Source organism: Siphateles boraxobius, unplaced genomic scaffold, assembly GCF_051911475.1.
Source record: "Siphateles boraxobius isolate OS27281-9 unplaced genomic scaffold, OSU_SipBor_1 74, whole genome shotgun sequence".
NCBI classification, from domain to species: Eukaryota; Metazoa; Chordata; class Actinopteri; order Cypriniformes; family Leuciscidae; genus Siphateles; species Siphateles boraxobius.
In genome coordinates, this window is record NW_027509202.1 from 927,501 (window position 1) to 945,000 (window position 17,500).

Here is a 17,500-nt window from a genome sequence, read left to right on the forward strand (position 1 = left end):
CTTTTCTATCATGCAGAACTTTTACACTTTCATGTATGATCTTTTCAAAAATTCAATTCAAAGAACTTTATTTATCCGTTAGAAACTTCATTCGTGCTGAGCATCAATGTGTGTACAGACACAGCACAATATACCACACACACACACACACACACACACACGCGCGCGCGCACACACGCACGCACGCACGCACGCACACACGCACGCACGCACGCACGCACACACACGCACGCACGCACGCACGCACACACACACGCACGCACGCACGCACGCACGCACGCACACACATTACATATAAGTAAAAAACAGTTCTACATACATAAATAATAAGTAATAACTAAAGAACTAAAGATTGTAAAGTACAATAAATACATGATAAATAGGCAGTAAACATTAAAAAGGTTGCGTTAAAAGTAGATAATAAAGAGATAAAATAAATCACAAATCTGCACACACACCGAGGTGAATAAATTAATCAAGCCCATACAGAAATGTAATATATGTCAATATAAGTAAAATACATATATAATGTCAGCGCCCATGTATGTCTGCTGCCTATATGAGAACATATGCAAAATTCATATATATATAAAACACAGACATATATGAAACATATATTTCAATATATAGCAAAAATGGCCGTTTTCATGTAAGTGCCATATATTTTCCCGTATATGCACATAAATGTTAAATACATGTATATATGCATATATGTACTTATTTCAATGCATCAGTATCACATGCATGTATGTTTACATATATTTATTAAATATGTGGGAAACAAATATGTATGTCACATATTTATACTTAATGTTGTCCATATATGCGAGAAACCAATACTATACTCTAATATATGCAGATATATGGTATCATATATGGATGAACTCAAATATTTTCTTCACATGTTTGGACACATAAATGTTCATATATGTTGCAGGCGTATGTTGTGTTCTCAAATATATGTATAGATATATGTCATGTTATTTAAAATATAAGTACATATATGGACATATATTACATTTTTGTATGGGAGCATTCATGTTTCTAATGGACGTGGGCAGAAAACTTTTCATGCTCTCTTGGTCTTTCATGCTCTCTGTGAGGAATGGATTCGTTCCTCTCGGAGCCGCTCCACATAAAGCGCTCCGTCCCGGAGTTTCCCCATCATTCCTCTCCCAGACTCCCAGGCTTTTCCCTCAGCGTCCCACAATGGAAGACTTGATCTCTCAGGAGCCCAGGGATCTGGGAAGAGCTCTGTGCATCATCACAGGAGCGTCGAGAGGTTACGGGCGCACGCTGGCGTTCCAGCTGAGCTGTCTCCTGAAGCCCAGATCCGTCCTGGTTCTGGTGGCCCGGAGCAAAGCCCAGCTGAGCGAGCTGGAGGAGGACATCGTGAGTCTGTGTGGACGGAGCAAACTCGACGTGCGTTGCGTTCAAGCGGATCTGGAGGAGACGGGAGGAGTGGAGAAAGTGGTGCAGGCGGTCAAAGACACGGACTCCACTGAAACAGAACACGTGCTCCTGATCAACAACGCAGGTGCGCTCAACTTTTATTTATTTTGGGTTATGTGAACGATAAAATGTCTATATGGTGTTTTTAATATGTTTTAAGACAAAGCATGTGTAAATTCATAAGTCGACAGCATTGCTGAGTATTTTCTCCTTAAAACTTTAAAAAAAAATATTGGGTAGCACTTTGTTTTACAGTATGTGCACTTTCAATGTACTTACAGTGTTCTTACCACAACAGTAATGAGTAGTGTAAGGTACTGTAAGTACATGGGTTAAGTTAAGGTTTAGGGGTAGGTTCAGGGTTAGTTAGTGTCATTACTACAATAAGTACATAGTATGTTCATGCGAAACAGGACTGTAAAACAAAGTGCTACCAAAAATTGTTATGTGAGTGTTAAAGTCCTCCTGTGTTGAAAATCCAGCTTTTAATGTTGATTACGGTTAAATCCAGATTATGAATAAACGTTCTCCCAGTAAAAGTTAATAGAACGTTTTCTGCTCTCGAAACGTTGGCACAAATTCTAACATTTTTAAATGTTACTACTTGGTATCGAAATGTTTTAATATGTTCAGTTAACAAGGAATTACTTTTTTAAAAGTCCCCCTGTGTTCAGCAATCCAGCGTTTAATGTTGTTTATGTGTCTGTGTGGTGTTTTTAATATGCTTTAACACAAACCATGTGTAAATTCATAAGTCGACAGCATTGCTGAGTATTTTCTGCTTAAAACTGCAGTGAACCAAAGACAGTCTCAAAAACACGCTTTGAAATCGCTGGTGTTTCTGACGTCACAAACTACCTTGTAACCAATCAGATCAACGTGTGATCGTCAACCAGTGGATCTCTGAGTGAGTGAGTGAGTGGAGGCGGGGCTCATTTGCATATTCATAGAACCGCGCATACTAAATGAGGCAAGGGTGTCGAGTTACATTCAAGATATTTTAAGGCATGAAGAATTTGTTTAAGTATCTTTTTTAAATATGTCATTTTGGTGATAAAAGATGAGTTTTAAGGGATAAAGTGATTGACTACAGGGGGACTTTGTGGGAACATTCCATTCTTCAAACATTATGAGAATGTTACTTTTAAATGTTTTCTTAAACAAGTAGTAGCATTTAAAAAAGTTCAATGAATGTTTAATAATTCCATAATGTTTTCGTGCTAACGTTTTGAGAACATTATTAAAGACCAGATAACTTTAAATTTTAAAGTTACTGGAAGAACGTTAAATAAGACTCAACTCTTCTTTTCAGCCTCTCAGTGAGTCAGTGGAGGCGGGGCTCATTTGCATATTCATAGAACCACGCATACTAAATGAGACAAGGGTGTAAAGTTACATTCTAGATATATTAAGGCATGAATAAACATTTTCAATGAAAAAACACTTCAATATGTCATTTTGGTGATCAAAGATGAGTTTTAAGGGGTAAAATGATTGACTTTAAGGGAACATTTCATTCTTCAAACATTATGAAAATGTTCTCTTAAACAAGTAAGTTAGTAACATTTCCACGAATGATGTATAAATAATGTTTTTACGTTTTGAGAACAAAGATCAGATGATTTAAATTGTAAAGTTACTGGAAGAATGCATGTTCATAACGTTGAGAGAGCCGATCGTTCTCTTGTAATGTAAAGAATCGTGTGTCTCTTGTTCTCAGCTTCTCTGGGCGACGTGTCTCGCTTCGCTCTGTCGTTCACGGACCCCGCGGAGGTGAACCGTTACCTGTCGCTGAACGTTAGCGGCGCGCTCAGTCTGACGGCCGGCGTTCTGCAGGCGTTCCCTCGTCGTCTGGGTCTGAGGAGAACCGTGGTGAACATCAGCTCTCTGTGTGCGCTGAAACCCTTCCCCTCCTGGGTCCTGTACTGCACCGGGAAAGCGGCCCGAGACATGATGTTCCGAGTGTTAGCCGAAGAGGAGCCGGATGTGCGGGTGCTGAGTTACGCCCCGGGTGAGTGTCCAGTTCTGATCATCGATCTCCTGTACCTTAAAGTAGACATGCATATAGTTACATTGATTCTGTTTGTTGCAGGGTTTAAAAAATTTAAATAAATAAACAATAACAAATTTAAACATAAAAATGAAACACTTACACTTATAAAAAATGAAAATGACAAAATTAAAAAAACTAAAAAACTAAAAATGAAAATGACAAAATTAAAAAAACTAAAAAAACTAAAAATGAAACCATAAACATGTAAAATCATAATAATTAAAAAATAAAAACAATTAAAATAAAACAATTAAAATTAAATCATAAAAATGTAAAATTACAATAAAAAGCTATTAAAACAAACGCCTACTAAAAATTAAAATATAAAAATGTGAGATTACAAATAAATAAATGAACTAAAAATCTAAATAATTCGTAATCAGAATAATTGTAAATCAAAAAAAAATCTAAATCAAAACACTATCATAAAATTGTAAATTTACAAGCATTGATATGAAAAAAATACTAGAAATTAAATAATAAAAATATAAAATAAAAATAAATAAATAAAAACAATTAAAATAAAACATGTACTATAATTAATGTAAAATGTAACAGTAAAATAAACAAACAATTTAAAATAAATAAATAAAACCCTAAAAATGACATCATAAAATGTAAAATTAAATAATATATATATATATATATATATATATATAAAATTGAAACTTAAAACATAAAAATGTAAAATTAAAATAAATAATTTAAAAATAAAACCATCCAACTGAACACTCACTAAAAACTTTACCATAAAATATAAAATTTAAATAAAAAAAATTTAAGAAATAAAAAACGTACCAAAAAATGTTATTATAAAATGTAAAATTAAAATAAACAAAAACAATTTAAATAAAACCCTGAAAAAGAAAAAACAAGATAAAATCAGTTTGGGAATCGATTGGGGTCGGTGTGACCCAGACAAAACCACACAAATCTAAACAGAAGAGTCCTTACAGAATGTGTATAAGTAATGTCAAGTTAAAGGAGTAACTTTAACTTTAAAATTAAAATTAGCCCATGATTTACTCTCCCTCAAGTGATCCTAGGTGTATATGACACTCTTTTTTCAGACGGATACAATCAGAGTAATATTAAAAAATGTCCTGGCTCTTCCAGGCTTAGGAAAGGTCTTGCATGTATGTTTTAGGAAAGGTCTTGCATGTATGTTTTAGGAAAGGTCTTGCATGTATGTTTTAGGAAAGGTTTTGCATGTTTTAGGGAAGGTCTTACATGTTTTAGGGAAGGTCTTGCAAGATTTAGAAAAGGTCTTTGCATGTTTTAGGGAAGGTCTTGCATGTTTTAGGGAAGGTCTTGCATGTTTTAGGGAAGGTCTTGCATGTTTTAGGAAAGGTCTTGCGTGTTTTAGGAAAGGTTTTGCATGTTTTAGGGAAGGTCTTGCATGTTTTAGGAAAGGTCTTGCATGTTTTAGGGAAGGTCTTGCATGTTTTAGGGAAGGTCTTGCATGTTTTAGGAAAGGTTTTGCATGTTTTAGGGAAGGTCTTGCATGTTTTAGGGAAGGTCTTGCATGTTTAAGGAAAGGTCTTGCATGTTTTAGGGAAGGTCTTGCATGTTTTAGGAAAGGTTTTGCATGTTTTAGGGAAGGTCTTGCATGTTTTAGGGAAGGTCTTTGCATGTTTTAGGGAAGGTCTTGCATGTTTTAGGGAAGGTCTTGCATGTTTTAGGAAAGGTCTTGCATGTTTTAGGGAAGGTCTTGCATGTTTAAGGAAAGGTCTTGCATGTTTTGGGAAGGTCTTGCATGTTTTAGGGAAGGTCTTGCATGTTTTAGGTAAGGTCTTACATGTTTTAGGAAAGGTTTTGCATGTTTAAGGAAAGGTCTTGCATGTTTAAGGAAAGGTTTTGCATGTTTAAGGAAAGGTTTTGCATGTTTAAGGAAAGGTCTTGCATGTTTAAGGAAAGGTCTTGCATGTTTAAGGAAAGGTCTTGCATGTTTTGGGAAGGTCTTGCATGTTTTAGGGAAGGTCTTGCATGTTTTAGGGAAGGTCTTGCATGTTTTAGGAAAGGTTTTGCATGTTTTAGGGAAGGTCTTGCATGTTTTAGGAAAGGTCTTGCATGTTTTAGGGAAGGTCTTGCATGTTTAAGGAAAGGTCTTGCATGTTTTAGGGAAGGTCTTGCATGTTTTAGGAAAGGCCTTTGCATGTTTTAGGAAAGGTCTTACATGTTTTAGGGAAGGTCTTGCATGTTTAAGGAAAGGTCTTGCATGTTTTAGGGAAGGTCTTGCATGTTTTAGGAAAGGTCTTTGCATGTTTTAGGGAAGGTCTTACATGTTTTAGGGAAGGTCTTGCATGTTTAAGGAAAGGTCTTGCATGTTTTAGGGAAGGTCTTGCATGTTTAAGGAAAGGTCTTGCATGTTTTAGGGAAGGTCTTGCATGTTTTAGGGAAGGTTTTGCATGTTTTAGGAAATGTTTTGCATGTTTTAGGGAAGGTCTTACATGTTTTAGGAAAGGTCTTGCATGTTTTAGGGAAGGTCTTGCATGTTTTAGGAAAGGTCTTGCATGTTTTAGGAAAGGTTTTGCATGTTTTAGCAAAGGTCTTACATGTTTTAGGAAAGGTCTTGCATGTTTTAGGAAAGGTCTTTGCATGTTTTAGGGAAGGTCTTGCATGTTTTAGGAAAGGTCTTGCATGTTTTAGGAAAGGTCTTGCATGTTTTAGGAAAGGTCTTACATGTGTTAGGAAAGGTTTTGCATGTTTTAGGGAAGGTCTTGCATGTTTTAGGAAAGGTCTTGCATGTTTTAGGGAAGGTCTTGCATGTTTTAGGAAAGGTCTTGCATGTTTTAGGAAAGGTCTTGCATGTTTTAGCAAAGGTCTTACATGTTTTAGGAAAGGTCTTGCATGTTTTAGGAAAGGTCTTTGCATGTTTTAGGGAAGGTCTTGCATGTTTTAGGAAAGGTCTTGCATGTTTTAGGAAAGGTCTTACATGTGTTAGGAAAGGTTTTGCATGTTTTAGGAAAGGTCTTGCATGTTTTAGGATAGGTCTTGCATGTTTTAGGAAAGGTTTTGCATGTTTTAGGAAAGGTTTTGCATGTTTTAGGAAAGGTCTTCAATGTTTTAGTAAAGGTTTTGCATGTTTTGGGAAAGGTTTGGCATGTTTTAGGAAAGGTTTTGCATGTTTTAGGAAAGGTCTTACATGTTTTAGGAAAGGTCTTGCATGTTTTGGGAAAGGTCGTACATGTTTTTGGAAAGGTTTTGCATGTTTTAGGAAAGGTCTTACATGTTTTAGGAAAGGTCTTACATGTTTTGGGAAAGATTTTGCATGTTTTAGGGAAGGTCTTGCATGTTTTGGGAAAGGTCGTACATGTTTTAGGAAAGGTTTTGCATGTTTTAGGAAAGGTCTTACATGTTTTAGGGAAGGTTTTGCATGTTTTAGGATAGGTCTTGCATGTTTTGGGAAAGGTTTTGCATGTTTTAGGGAAGGTCTTGAATGTTTTAGGGAAGGATTGCATGTTTTAGGAAAGGTTTTGCATGTTTTAGGAAAGGTCTTGCATGTTTTAGGGAAGGTCTTGAATGTTTTAGGGAAGGATTGCATGTTTTAGGAAAGTTCTTGCATGTTTTGGGAAAGGTCTTGCATGTTTTAGGAAAGGTCTTGCATGGTTTGGGAAAGGTTTTGCATGTTTTAGGATAGGTCTTGCATGTTTTGGGAAAGGTTTTGCATGTTTTAGGGAAGGTCTTGAATGTTTTAGGGAAGGATTGCATGTTTTAGGAAAGTTCTTGCATGTTTTGGGAAAGGTCTTGCATGTTTTAGGAAAGGTCTTGCATGGTTTGGGAAAGGTTTTGCATGTTTTAGGATAGGTCTTGCATGTTTTGGGAAAGGTCTTGCATGTTTTAGGAAAGGTCTTGCATGTTTTGGGAAAGGTTTTGCATGTTTTAGGATAGGTCTTGCATGTTTTGGGAAAGGTTTTGCATGTTTTAGGAAAGGTTTTGCATGTTTTAGGAAAGGTCTTGCATGTTTTAGGAAAGGTCTTGCGTGTTTTAGCAAAGGTCTTGCATGTTTTAGGAAAGGTCTTGCATGTTTTAGGAAAGGTCTTGCGTGTTTTAGCAAAGGTCTTGCGTGTTTTAGGAAAGGTCTTGCGTGTTTTAGGAAAGGTCTTGCATGTTTTAGGAAAGGTCTTGCGTGTTTTAGGGAAGGTCTTGCATGTTTAAGGAAAGGTCTTGCGTGTTTTAGGAAAGGTTTTGCATGTTTTAGGAAAGGTCTTGCATGTTTTAGGAAAGGTTTTGCATGTTTTAGGAAAGGTCTTGTATGTTTTAGGAAAGTTCTTGCATGTTTTAGGGAAGGTCTTGCATGTTTTAGGAAAGTTCTTGCGTGTTTTAGCAAAGGTCTTGCGTGTTTTAGGAAAGGTCTTGCGTGTTTTAGGAAAGGTCTTGCGTGTTTTAGGAAAGGTCTTGCGTGTTTTAGGAAAGTTCTTGCGTGTTTTAGCAAAGGTCTTGCGTGTTTTAGGGAAGGTCTTGCATGTTTTAGGAAAGTTCTTGCGTGTTTTAGGAAAGGTCTTGCGTGTTTTAGCAAAGGTCTTGCGTGTTTTAGGAAAGGTCTTGCGTGTTTTAGGAAAGGTTTTGCATGTTTTAGGAAAGGTCTTGTATGTTTTAGGAAAGGTTTTGCATGTTTTAGGAAAGGTCTTGCGTGTTTTAGGAAAGGTTTTGCATGTTTTAGGAAAGGTCTTGTATGTTTTAGGAAAGTTCTTGCATGTTTTAGGGAAGGTCTTGCATGTTTTAGGAAAGTTCTTGAATGTTTTAGGGAAGGTTTTGCATGTTTTAGGAAAGGTCTTGCATGTTTTAGGAAAGGTCTTGCGTGTTTTAGCAAAGGTCTTGCATGTTTTAGGAAAGGTCTTACATGTTTTAGGAAAGGTCTTACATGTTTTAGGGAAAGGTTTTGCATGTTTTAGGGAAGGTCTTGCATGTTTTGGGAAAGGTCGTACATGTTTTAGGGAAGGTTTTGCATGTTTTAGGATAGGTCTTGCATGTTTTAGGAAAGGTCTTGCATGTTTTAGGAAAGGTCTTGCATGTTTTGGGAAAGGTTTTGCATGTTTTAGCAAAGGTCTTGCGTGTTTTAGGAAAGGTCTTGCATGTTTTAGGGAAGGTCTTGCATGTTTTAGGAAAGGTCTTGCATGTTTTAGGAAAGGTCTTGCATGTTTTGGGAAAGGTTTTGCATGTTTTAGGAAAGGTCTTGTATGTTTTAGGAAAGTTCTTGCATGTTTTAGGGAAGGTTTTGCATGTTTTAGGAAAGGTCTTGCGTGTTTTAGGGAAGGTCTTGCATGTTTAAGGAAATGTCTTGCGTGTTTTAGGAAAGGTTTTGCATGTTTTAGGAAAGGTTTTGCATGTTTTAGGAAAGGTCTTGTATGTTTTAGGAAAGTTCTTGCATGTTTTAGGGAAGGTCTTGCATGTTTTAGGAAAGTTCTTGCATGTTTTAGGGAAGGTTTTGCATGTTTTAGGAAACGTCTTGCATGTTTTAGGGAAGGTTTTGCATGTTTTAGGAAAGGTCTTGCGTGTTATAGCAAAGGTCTTGCGTGTTATAGCAAAGGTCTTGCGTGTTATAGCAAAGGTCTTGCATGTTTTAGGAAAGGTCTTGCATGTTTTAGGAAAGTTCTTGCATGTTTTAGGGAAGGTCTTGCAAGTTTTAGGGAAGGTTTTGCATGTTTTAGGGAAGGTCTTGCGTGTTATAGCAAAGGTCTTGCGTATTTTAGGAAAGGTCTTGCGTGTTTTAGGAAAGGTCTTGCATGTTTTAGGAAAGGTCTTGCATGTTTTGGGAAAGGTTTTGCATGTTTTAGGAAAGGTCTTGCGTGTTTTAGGAAAGGTCTTGCATGTTTTAGGAAAGGTCTTGTATGTTTAAGGAAAGTTCTTGCATGTTTTAGGAAAGGTTTTGCATGTTTTAGGAAAGGTCTTGCATGTTTTGGGAAAGGTTTTGCATGTTTTAGGAAAGGTCTTGCGTGTTTTAGGAAAGGTCTTGCATGTTTTGGGAAAGGTCTTGCATGTTCACTGACGGTGTGCTGGACTCACTGTGATCCGCAGGTCCTCTGGAAACAGACATGCAGCTTCAAGCTCGTCGTTTCTCAGGAGACCTGAACCTGCGTCGCTCGTTCTCCTCGATGTTCTCCGAGCACCAGCTTCTGACCTGCGAGGAGTCCGGGTCCAAACTCATCAAACTCCTGCTGGACAACGACTTCCCATCCGGAGCGCATCTCGACTTCTACGAGCTTTAGGAGCAGATTTACACTTACAGCTCGTGTACATACAAACATGTGCTTCTTCCCAGGGTTTCCAGCACAGATATAAAACATTCTTACATCAAGATGCATTGGAGAAAAAGCAAAATGACTGAAGATATTAAGACTGGAAAATGAATCAAAATGAAGTGAGTTTGTGCTTAAAACAAGAACAAATATCTGACAATGGAGTCAGAAAAATAATCTTGTTTTCCCTTTGATTTAAGTTGATTTTTCTGATTTCTTGTTTTAAGCACAAACTCACTTCATTTTGGTTCATTTTTGAGACTTAATATCCTTCATAATTCAGTTCAATTCAGATAACATTTACTGAAGAACTAAAAAGACTGAAGACTGAAAAATGAATCGAAATCAGTGACTACATTGTCAGATATTTCATTATTTGGATATTTGTGCTGTTTTTATTTTTGATTATTTGTTTATTTTAATTTACATTTTTATTATTTAATTTTTTAGTAAGTGTTTTATTTTTACTTTTTTTTCATTTTAATTTGACATTTTTATGGTAAAGTTTTTTTTGTGTAAGTGTGTTAATTTTTTATTTTTTTTATTTTTTAGTTTCAGTGTTTTATTTTTATGTTTTCCTTTTTAATTGTTTATTTTAATTTGACATTTTCACGATTTATTTTTCAGGGTTTTATTTTGATTGTTTTAATTTTTTGATTATTTTGTTTATTTTAATTTTACATATTTGTGTTTTCCAGCACAAATATCTAAACATTATTGAATCAAGATGCATTTACTGGAGAAGCAAAATGACTGAAGATTTTAAGACTGAAAAATGTATCAAAATCAGTGACTTTATTGGCAGATATTTAATTGTTTAAATATTTGTGCTGGAAAACAAGACAGAAACACTGAGGAAGAACATCATGTTATGCCATGTTGTTGATAGATCTGTGTTCTTTTTATTAATTTTAAGTCTACGTTAAAAATCTGTAAATTTGTTAAGACATATGCGCACTTTTTTATAGAAACAATAAATAAATGTTCCTTGTGTTTTACACTGTGTTTTACTGTAAGCTGTGTGGAGTTTGTTATTAATGCAGCTGAGGACCTCTAGTGGTGATCGACGGAAATACAGAGGAAAACACAAGGGAGGAAATCAAAGCATATTCAGAGAATATTTAGACTTATTTTCTCCACTAAATATTTGGTGTTTTTCCGTAATAAATTAATGATAGGGTACAACAGCCGTATTTATTGTTATTTTCCTCTAATCCACTAGATAACATTAAAAACTCACCGCAACACTTTTCTTAAAGAGACAGATCACCCAAAAATGAACATCCTCATCATTTACTCACCCCTCCAGTTCTTCCAAACCTGTACGAGTTTCTTTCTTTTACTGAACACAAAAGAAGATATTTTGAAAAATGTTGGTAACTAAACCCCATAGACTTCCATAGAATTTTATTTTCTTACTATGGAAGTCAATGGGGTTCATCAAATGCGATACCGATTTTATACAACAGTTCAATAAATAAGAAGTTAATATTGTGTTATATTTTAGACACAATATTGTCTGTTTTTGTTACCTATAAAGCAATAGCAGAACTGCTGTGCTTCTCCGAAAATTTCATTTCTGAATGAATCCGCGGTTTGAGCGAATCAACCGGGTGAAACAATGATTCAATGACTCGTTCATAGAGAGAACGCACTAAATGAATCAGTCGTTTGAACGAATCTAATGAATAGATGACTCACTCCTTTAGACATTTACCGCCACCTACTGGCAGTTTTAGTTTCTTATTTAGAGTATAATTTCATGTAAAAACATTATATATTTCCAAAGGAATAAAAACCTTTTATAAGAACAGTTCACCAAAAAATGAGTCATCATTTACTCGCCCTCATGGCTGTCAAAGCCTAAAAGTTTATGTGTGATAAATGTTGAATCAAATAAAATAAAAATAATCTTAAGCTAGTTTTTGTTGATGCTTTTCGAATTTAACACAATAACGATTTTAACTTATGTTTTGATGGTAATTTCTTAGCCAAATTTTATGTGCGATTAATTTATCCTCATTGTGCAATTAAATGTTTTGATTATTTGAAATCATATAATAATAAATATCTGGCTGAGTTTGTTTTATTTATTGACAAGACATGGTTAGATTCAAATGATCAATGTCATTTATTAATTCAGATTTAGTCAGATTCAGTCCATTTAGATAATCACCGTATTAATAATGACACCATTAAAAATATGATGCTAATCAAATAAATGCAATTTATTGTTAAGTGTAAAGCCATATTAAATTATTATGGGAAGGGTTTATTGTGCAGGCAAGCACAATATGTGTTTTTTAAATTAAATGTCAGCATTTTTAATACATAGTGTTTTTTATTTTGAATATCAAACAAATAAATAGAATATCAGACCCTATTTGAACTGCGAAAGGCAGATTATATAGATTTCAGAAACACATCAGATCTGACATTAACACTTACAGGCTTTTTTTCATGGCACGTCTTCTTCCTGTCACATGACACACACAAGCTGTCTCTTTGATGGAGCCGGTTGCCATGGTAACAGCTGCGAGTTGATGACGTCGGTGAATTTGTGAATGGAGACCAAGTGTGTGAAATAACCTGCAGCTTTCCTGGAAGAGAAAAGACATGAACGCATGTGTTTTATAGAGGAGAGATGCATGAGATTCGCTTCTCAGTGTTTCTTTGTGACTGCAGGATTGACCAAGCCTCGTTTGGGGAGAAATTTAATAAAATGAAAAATGTTTTGTCATTTTTTATGTATGTTTTAAAGTTGAAACCTACATGCAACACTTTCACCTATAAATAAACACAAACAATAGCAAAAAAAGAGCAAAATGGTTAAAGATATGCAAAGATGTCAAGACCAATAACAATTCAGTATGCAAATCCCACATCAATATGCAAATGTCGCATAATCTATTTTTACTGAACATTCTGTCAATGTAAATCAGTGAGAGATTTTCAAAGCCTGAGGAACATTAACACAGAGCTGTCAAACAAATACTGGAATTATGGGCGAATTTAATTTAAAAAAAAAACAGGACTTTTCATTGTTTCACTCAGTCTTGTGTGATTATTATTTGTGATGGGGTATTTTACAGCGACTCTTTCTGCAAGTTGCATCGTTCCGCCAGTAGGTGGCGACAAACGACTCTCTCTATGAGCGACTCAACTGAGTCAATTCGAATCGTTCAAAAACAATGATTCATTCAATAACGCTACTATACGTTTAATCTGAACAATGTGGTTACATATATTTTGGAGAATATCTACATCATTGGATTAATAAAGAAAATGTTGTGGTGAGCAAAAACCACTTACCGGTTATTTTATTCTACCCTTTACGAAGCTCCGACTCCGATTTCATCCATAGTAGCCTAGCCTAAAGATTACCTTTTGAACATACATTTCTGACCAAAGAGTCTTTGAATTTTAACTTTGCATACATACTCATATGCTCCTTCTGGTGTTTTATCAGACAAACAGTAGTCCATATTTGACCTATGGAACATATTTCTCGATAAAGAGTCCTCAAAGGGTAACTTATACATTATCATAGACGACTTTTGGTGTTACATCAACCATACAGTTGTCCATATTTGACCTATGGAACATATTTCTGGCCAAAGAGTCATCAATGGGTAACTTACTAAGCGTTCTCGTAGACTTCTTTGATGTTACATCAACCATACATTGGTGCATGTTAAATATGTTTGAGGAAAAACGTGAATGTAAAATGAATTTGCTTGCTGAGGAAAAATTTCACATCCTTTTTATGGGCTCTCTCAAAAGTGCGCATGCGCACGTCGCTGCCTGACTGACCATGCCATATACTACGCACATGCGCAGTGCAGTCTGCGTTTCAGGGGGCGTGGCTTACTCGCGAGAGAGGGGCGTGGCTGAGGTGGGTGTGTGGCTCAGCTGATACACGCATCTGACTATCATCATCATCATCATCATCATCTGAGACCTGCTCCTGTAAAGATAAACACCGCTCGGTGGTTTAATGGACTCGCTGTGGACGCGTCGGTGAATGAACGCGACCGGTGTGACGCGCGTCGCTGTCCACGGTGCTGAAACAGTGAGTACGAGCACGCATTATAACCAGCGTTATTATAAAGACCTCCATTCTCTCTCGCACATAAAGCCAGCGAGCACACATTATGTAATGCATTGAAGGAACGAAAAAGCAGGTTTACATCTTCATGCTGCGTCTTTGTTTGTGTGCAGAAGCTGGAGATTGTTAGGCAGAAAATGGAGAGTGTGTATTAGAACAGGGCTTTATTAAGATGCATGCTTTTAGAAGGAGCTGCAGGTCTCTATTCAGACACAACACAGCACATGAAAGGCGATGCGATCTTTTGTGTTTAGACACACAGGTGGACTCGATACTCACCGCTCAGACCAGAACTTACAGGTTTTCAGGGAGGATGAGGCCTTCAGGAGCCAATAAAAGTTTCTCATGCATTCTGATTCACTTTACACACAAAGCCACACATAAGTCACCTCGTGGCCCATAATAAGCCAATGTGCCACAGCAAATGTGTGTGAGATGTGAAGTGAGAGAACAGATGAGGTAATGGTAGAGCACTGGAGTGTGAAGCCCCTGTTGGTTAGACATGGTGCTGCAACTCTGTGGGTGTTTTACAGGTTATATTAAACTGCTAACACACATTTGCCTCTTTTTTCAAAACTTAACACATAAATCCAAGAATTGCACACAAAATGCAAAATATCTCAAGTCTCATGCAAAAATAAAGCACTGCATTCAAAATATCACAAAAGCAAACATTTGTGTAACGTTGCAAACACCTTTGCCATAATATTATATTTTTTGGATATATCATACGCACACAGTTATTCAAAACCTAAAGCTCTCATTTCACATACAATTCTGCACAAGATTGAAAGTAATTGGCGGAGAGATGTTGAAAAATTAATGGTAAACATGAAAGCAAGTTTGAAATCAAACAATTTTTTTTTACTGTAAGCATTTGTGACAGAATACAGTATTACACAGTCTGAAAAACCCATAACTTGACCATTGACCTATTTATAGAACTATTCTAAAGCCCTGATTGGTTGGCGTTCAGTAAAGCGATGAGTGTTTGCACATGTGAGGAGTGTGTGTGTGTGTGTGTGTGTGTGTGTGTGTGTGTGTGTGTGTGTGTGTGTGTGTGTGTGTGTGTGTGTGTGTGTGTGTGTGAGGCTCTGATGAATTACTGTGGCTTTTGATAGGTTGTGTTTGAAAAGGGAAATCAAGAGAAACTTCCTGTTCGATTTTTGTGTGTGTAACATAGAGAATTGTGTGTTGTGGTTTGCAAAAAGTGTTTTATGAAATTGAAAACTGAGTCGAGGGCCGAGAATGAGTGTATGGTTTTGCAGATTTGTTCTGTGGTTCTGGTGTTTGAGTGTCAGGTTTCAGAAATATCGTGACATGTAAAGATTTTGTGTGTAAGCAGTTAAAAAAAACTATAAAGAGTCGAACACAAGTTTGGATCTTCATTGCATGAATCTGTACAGTCACTAGGTTAAGTTATTAGTGCATTATTATAAGTGCATTTGTTTATCTTTGGAGATCAGGCAAAAACACCTAAAGGCACTGGATATTAAGATGTGTATTTGGGAATACAAAATATTTGTAATTTTTATTTATTCTTAAGAATGCTTTGTGAATCTTTTTGATTAACTCTTATCATGCAAAGGTTTTCTCACCACGGCTACGTTTACATTTTTTTGAATTTTCAGCATCATTACTCCAGTTTTCAGTGTCACATGATCCTTCAGAAAATAACTATAATATGATGATTTGATGCTTAAGAAATATTTACGATTATCAATGCTGAAAACAGTTTGTGGAAACCGTGATGCATTTTATTTTTCCAGATTCTTTGATGAATAGAACGTTCAAAAGAATTTCAAATAGAATCTTTTGTAACATTATAAATGTCTTTACTTTCACTTTTGATCAATTTAATGCATCTTTGATCAATAGTAAAGAGATGTTTTTTTTGATACTTACCACACATTTTCTCACCCCTGTTTCAACCTCAATGTCTTTACTTTCACTTTTAATCAATTTAATGCATCTTTGATGAATAGATGAATTTTTTAAATGTTTAATGTGCTTTCTCGCCCGTTTCCGCCTCAGTGTCCGTCAGGAGGTCCGGCATCAGTATCGGCCCATGTGGAGGTTGAGTGACGGCCCGGTTCGCCCAGGATGGGTAGTGTCGGCAGTGGGGTGGCGGGCGAGCAGGAGTTCGCCATGAAGAGCGTGGGCACGCGCACCACCCTCCCTCGAGGCCCGGCTCTGACCCGGCGAGATCACGTCAGATCCAGCGCCGAGCGGCTCCATCCGCCTCCATCCGATCGTCTCCACCAGCCGCCGTCATCCGAGGGCTCCAGTGACGAGTTCACCGCAGATCGAGGACTGGGAAACATCACCTCGTCCCGGCTGGAGAGGGGTCCGCGGAACAGGAACGGGCCGGACGGGAAGGGGAAACACCGGACTGGTACCGGAGCAGGAGTGACTCTGGATGCGTGTGGGAACGTCGTGGGTCACGGTGCGGAGAAGAGCCGTGACGGAGTCGCACCGGGAAAGAACAGAGACGGGAACAACAGCAAGAGGGACAGTCGAACGCCACCTAAGATTCTCGCGGTCTCGGGAAAACTTGAGCAGGTACGACTGAAGCGGGAGATGGATGGATAGGACGAACACATTTATGAGGGCTATTAAAAGGGATAGTTCGCCCAAAAATGAAAATCAGCCCATGATTTACTCACCCTGAAGTCATCCTAGGTGTTTATGACATTCTTCTATCAGACGAATACAATCAGAGTTATATTAATAAATGTCCTGGCTCTTCCAAGCTTTATAATGGCAGTGAATGGCTGTTTCTGTTTTGAAGTCCATAAAAGTGCATCTATCCATGATAAAAGTGCATCTGTCCATCATAAAAGTGCATCTGTCCATCATAAAAGTGCATCTCTCCATCAAAAAAGTGCATCTCTCCATCATAAAAGTGCATCTATCCATCATAAAAGTGCATCTAACCATCATAAAAGTGCATCTATCCATCATAAAAATGCATCTATCCATCATAAAAGTGCATCTAACCATCATGAAAGTGCATCTAACCATCATAAAAGTGCATCTATCCATCATAAAAATGCATCTATCCATCATAAAAGTGCATCTCTCCATCATAAAAGTGCATCTAACCATCATAAAAGTGCATCTATCCATCATAAAAGTGCATCTAACCATCATAAAAGTGCATCTAACCATCATAAAAGTGCATCTATCCATCATAAAAGTGCATCTGTCCATCATAAAAGTGCATCTGTCCATCATAAAAGTGCATCTGTCATCATAAAAGTGCATCTGTCCATCATAAAAGTGCATCTGTCCATCAAAAAAGTGCATCTCTCCATCATAAAAGTGCATCTAACCATCATAAAAGTGCATCTAACCATCATAAAAGTGCATCTATCCATCATAAAAGTGCATCTGTCCATCATAAAAGTGCATCTGTCCATCATAAAAGTGCATCTGTCATCATAAAAGTGCATCTGTCATCATAAAAGTGCATCTGTCCATCATAAAAGTGCATCTGTCCATCATAAAAGTGCATCTGTCATCATAAAAGTGCATCTGTCATCATAAAAGTGCATCTGTCCATCATAAAAGTGCATCTGTCCATCATAAAAGTGCATCTGTCCATCATAAAAGTGCATCTGTCATCATAAAAGTGCATTTCTCCAT

General features: G+C 36.8%; 2 protein-coding genes and 1 long non-coding RNA gene across 5 annotated transcripts in view; 2 read left to right on the plus strand and 1 right to left on the minus strand.

The window, feature by feature from the left end:
* The window catches only part of LOC143724495 (uncharacterized), a 13,552-nt gene extending 38 nt beyond the window's left edge, over positions 1-13,514 (minus strand). The window contains exons 1-4 of the long non-coding RNA XR_013197393.1: positions 13,386-13,514; positions 12,193-12,344; positions 9,512-9,708; positions 1-3,498 (exon numbers count right to left, since the gene is read on the minus strand). The exon at positions 1-3,498 is cut by the window's left edge and continues 38 nt beyond it. This is a non-coding gene — a long non-coding RNA (uncharacterized LOC143724495). The remainder of the gene's footprint in view (positions 3,499-9,511; positions 9,709-12,192; positions 12,345-13,385) is intronic.
* On the plus strand, positions 1,115-9,805 carry sprb (sepiapterin reductase b). Its single transcript, XM_077217567.1, has 3 exons — positions 1,115-1,537; positions 3,173-3,463; positions 9,524-9,805. The coding sequence occupies exons 1-3, from the start codon at positions 1,210-1,212 to the stop codon at positions 9,712-9,714; spliced, it is 810 nt and encodes a 269-aa protein (XP_077073682.1). The 5' UTR covers positions 1,115-1,209; the 3' UTR covers positions 9,715-9,805.
* A 103-nt stretch (positions 13,515-13,617) lies between the features above and the next one.
* Positions 13,618-17,500, plus strand: part of lzts3b (leucine zipper, putative tumor suppressor family member 3b) — a 15,363-nt gene continuing 11,480 nt past the window's right edge. For 2 of the 3 annotated variants that reach the window (XR_013197384.1, XR_013197385.1), the window contains exons 1-2: positions 13,618-13,816; positions 15,887-16,414. Coding sequence is in view for 1 of the 3 variants with exons in the window: in XM_077217525.1 (XP_077073640.1) it covers positions 15,956-16,414 (459 nt within the window). In the remaining 2 variants the exon portion in view is untranslated. The remainder of the gene's footprint in view (positions 13,817-15,886; positions 16,415-17,500) is intronic. The other variant, XM_077217525.1, reaches the window with a different exon arrangement.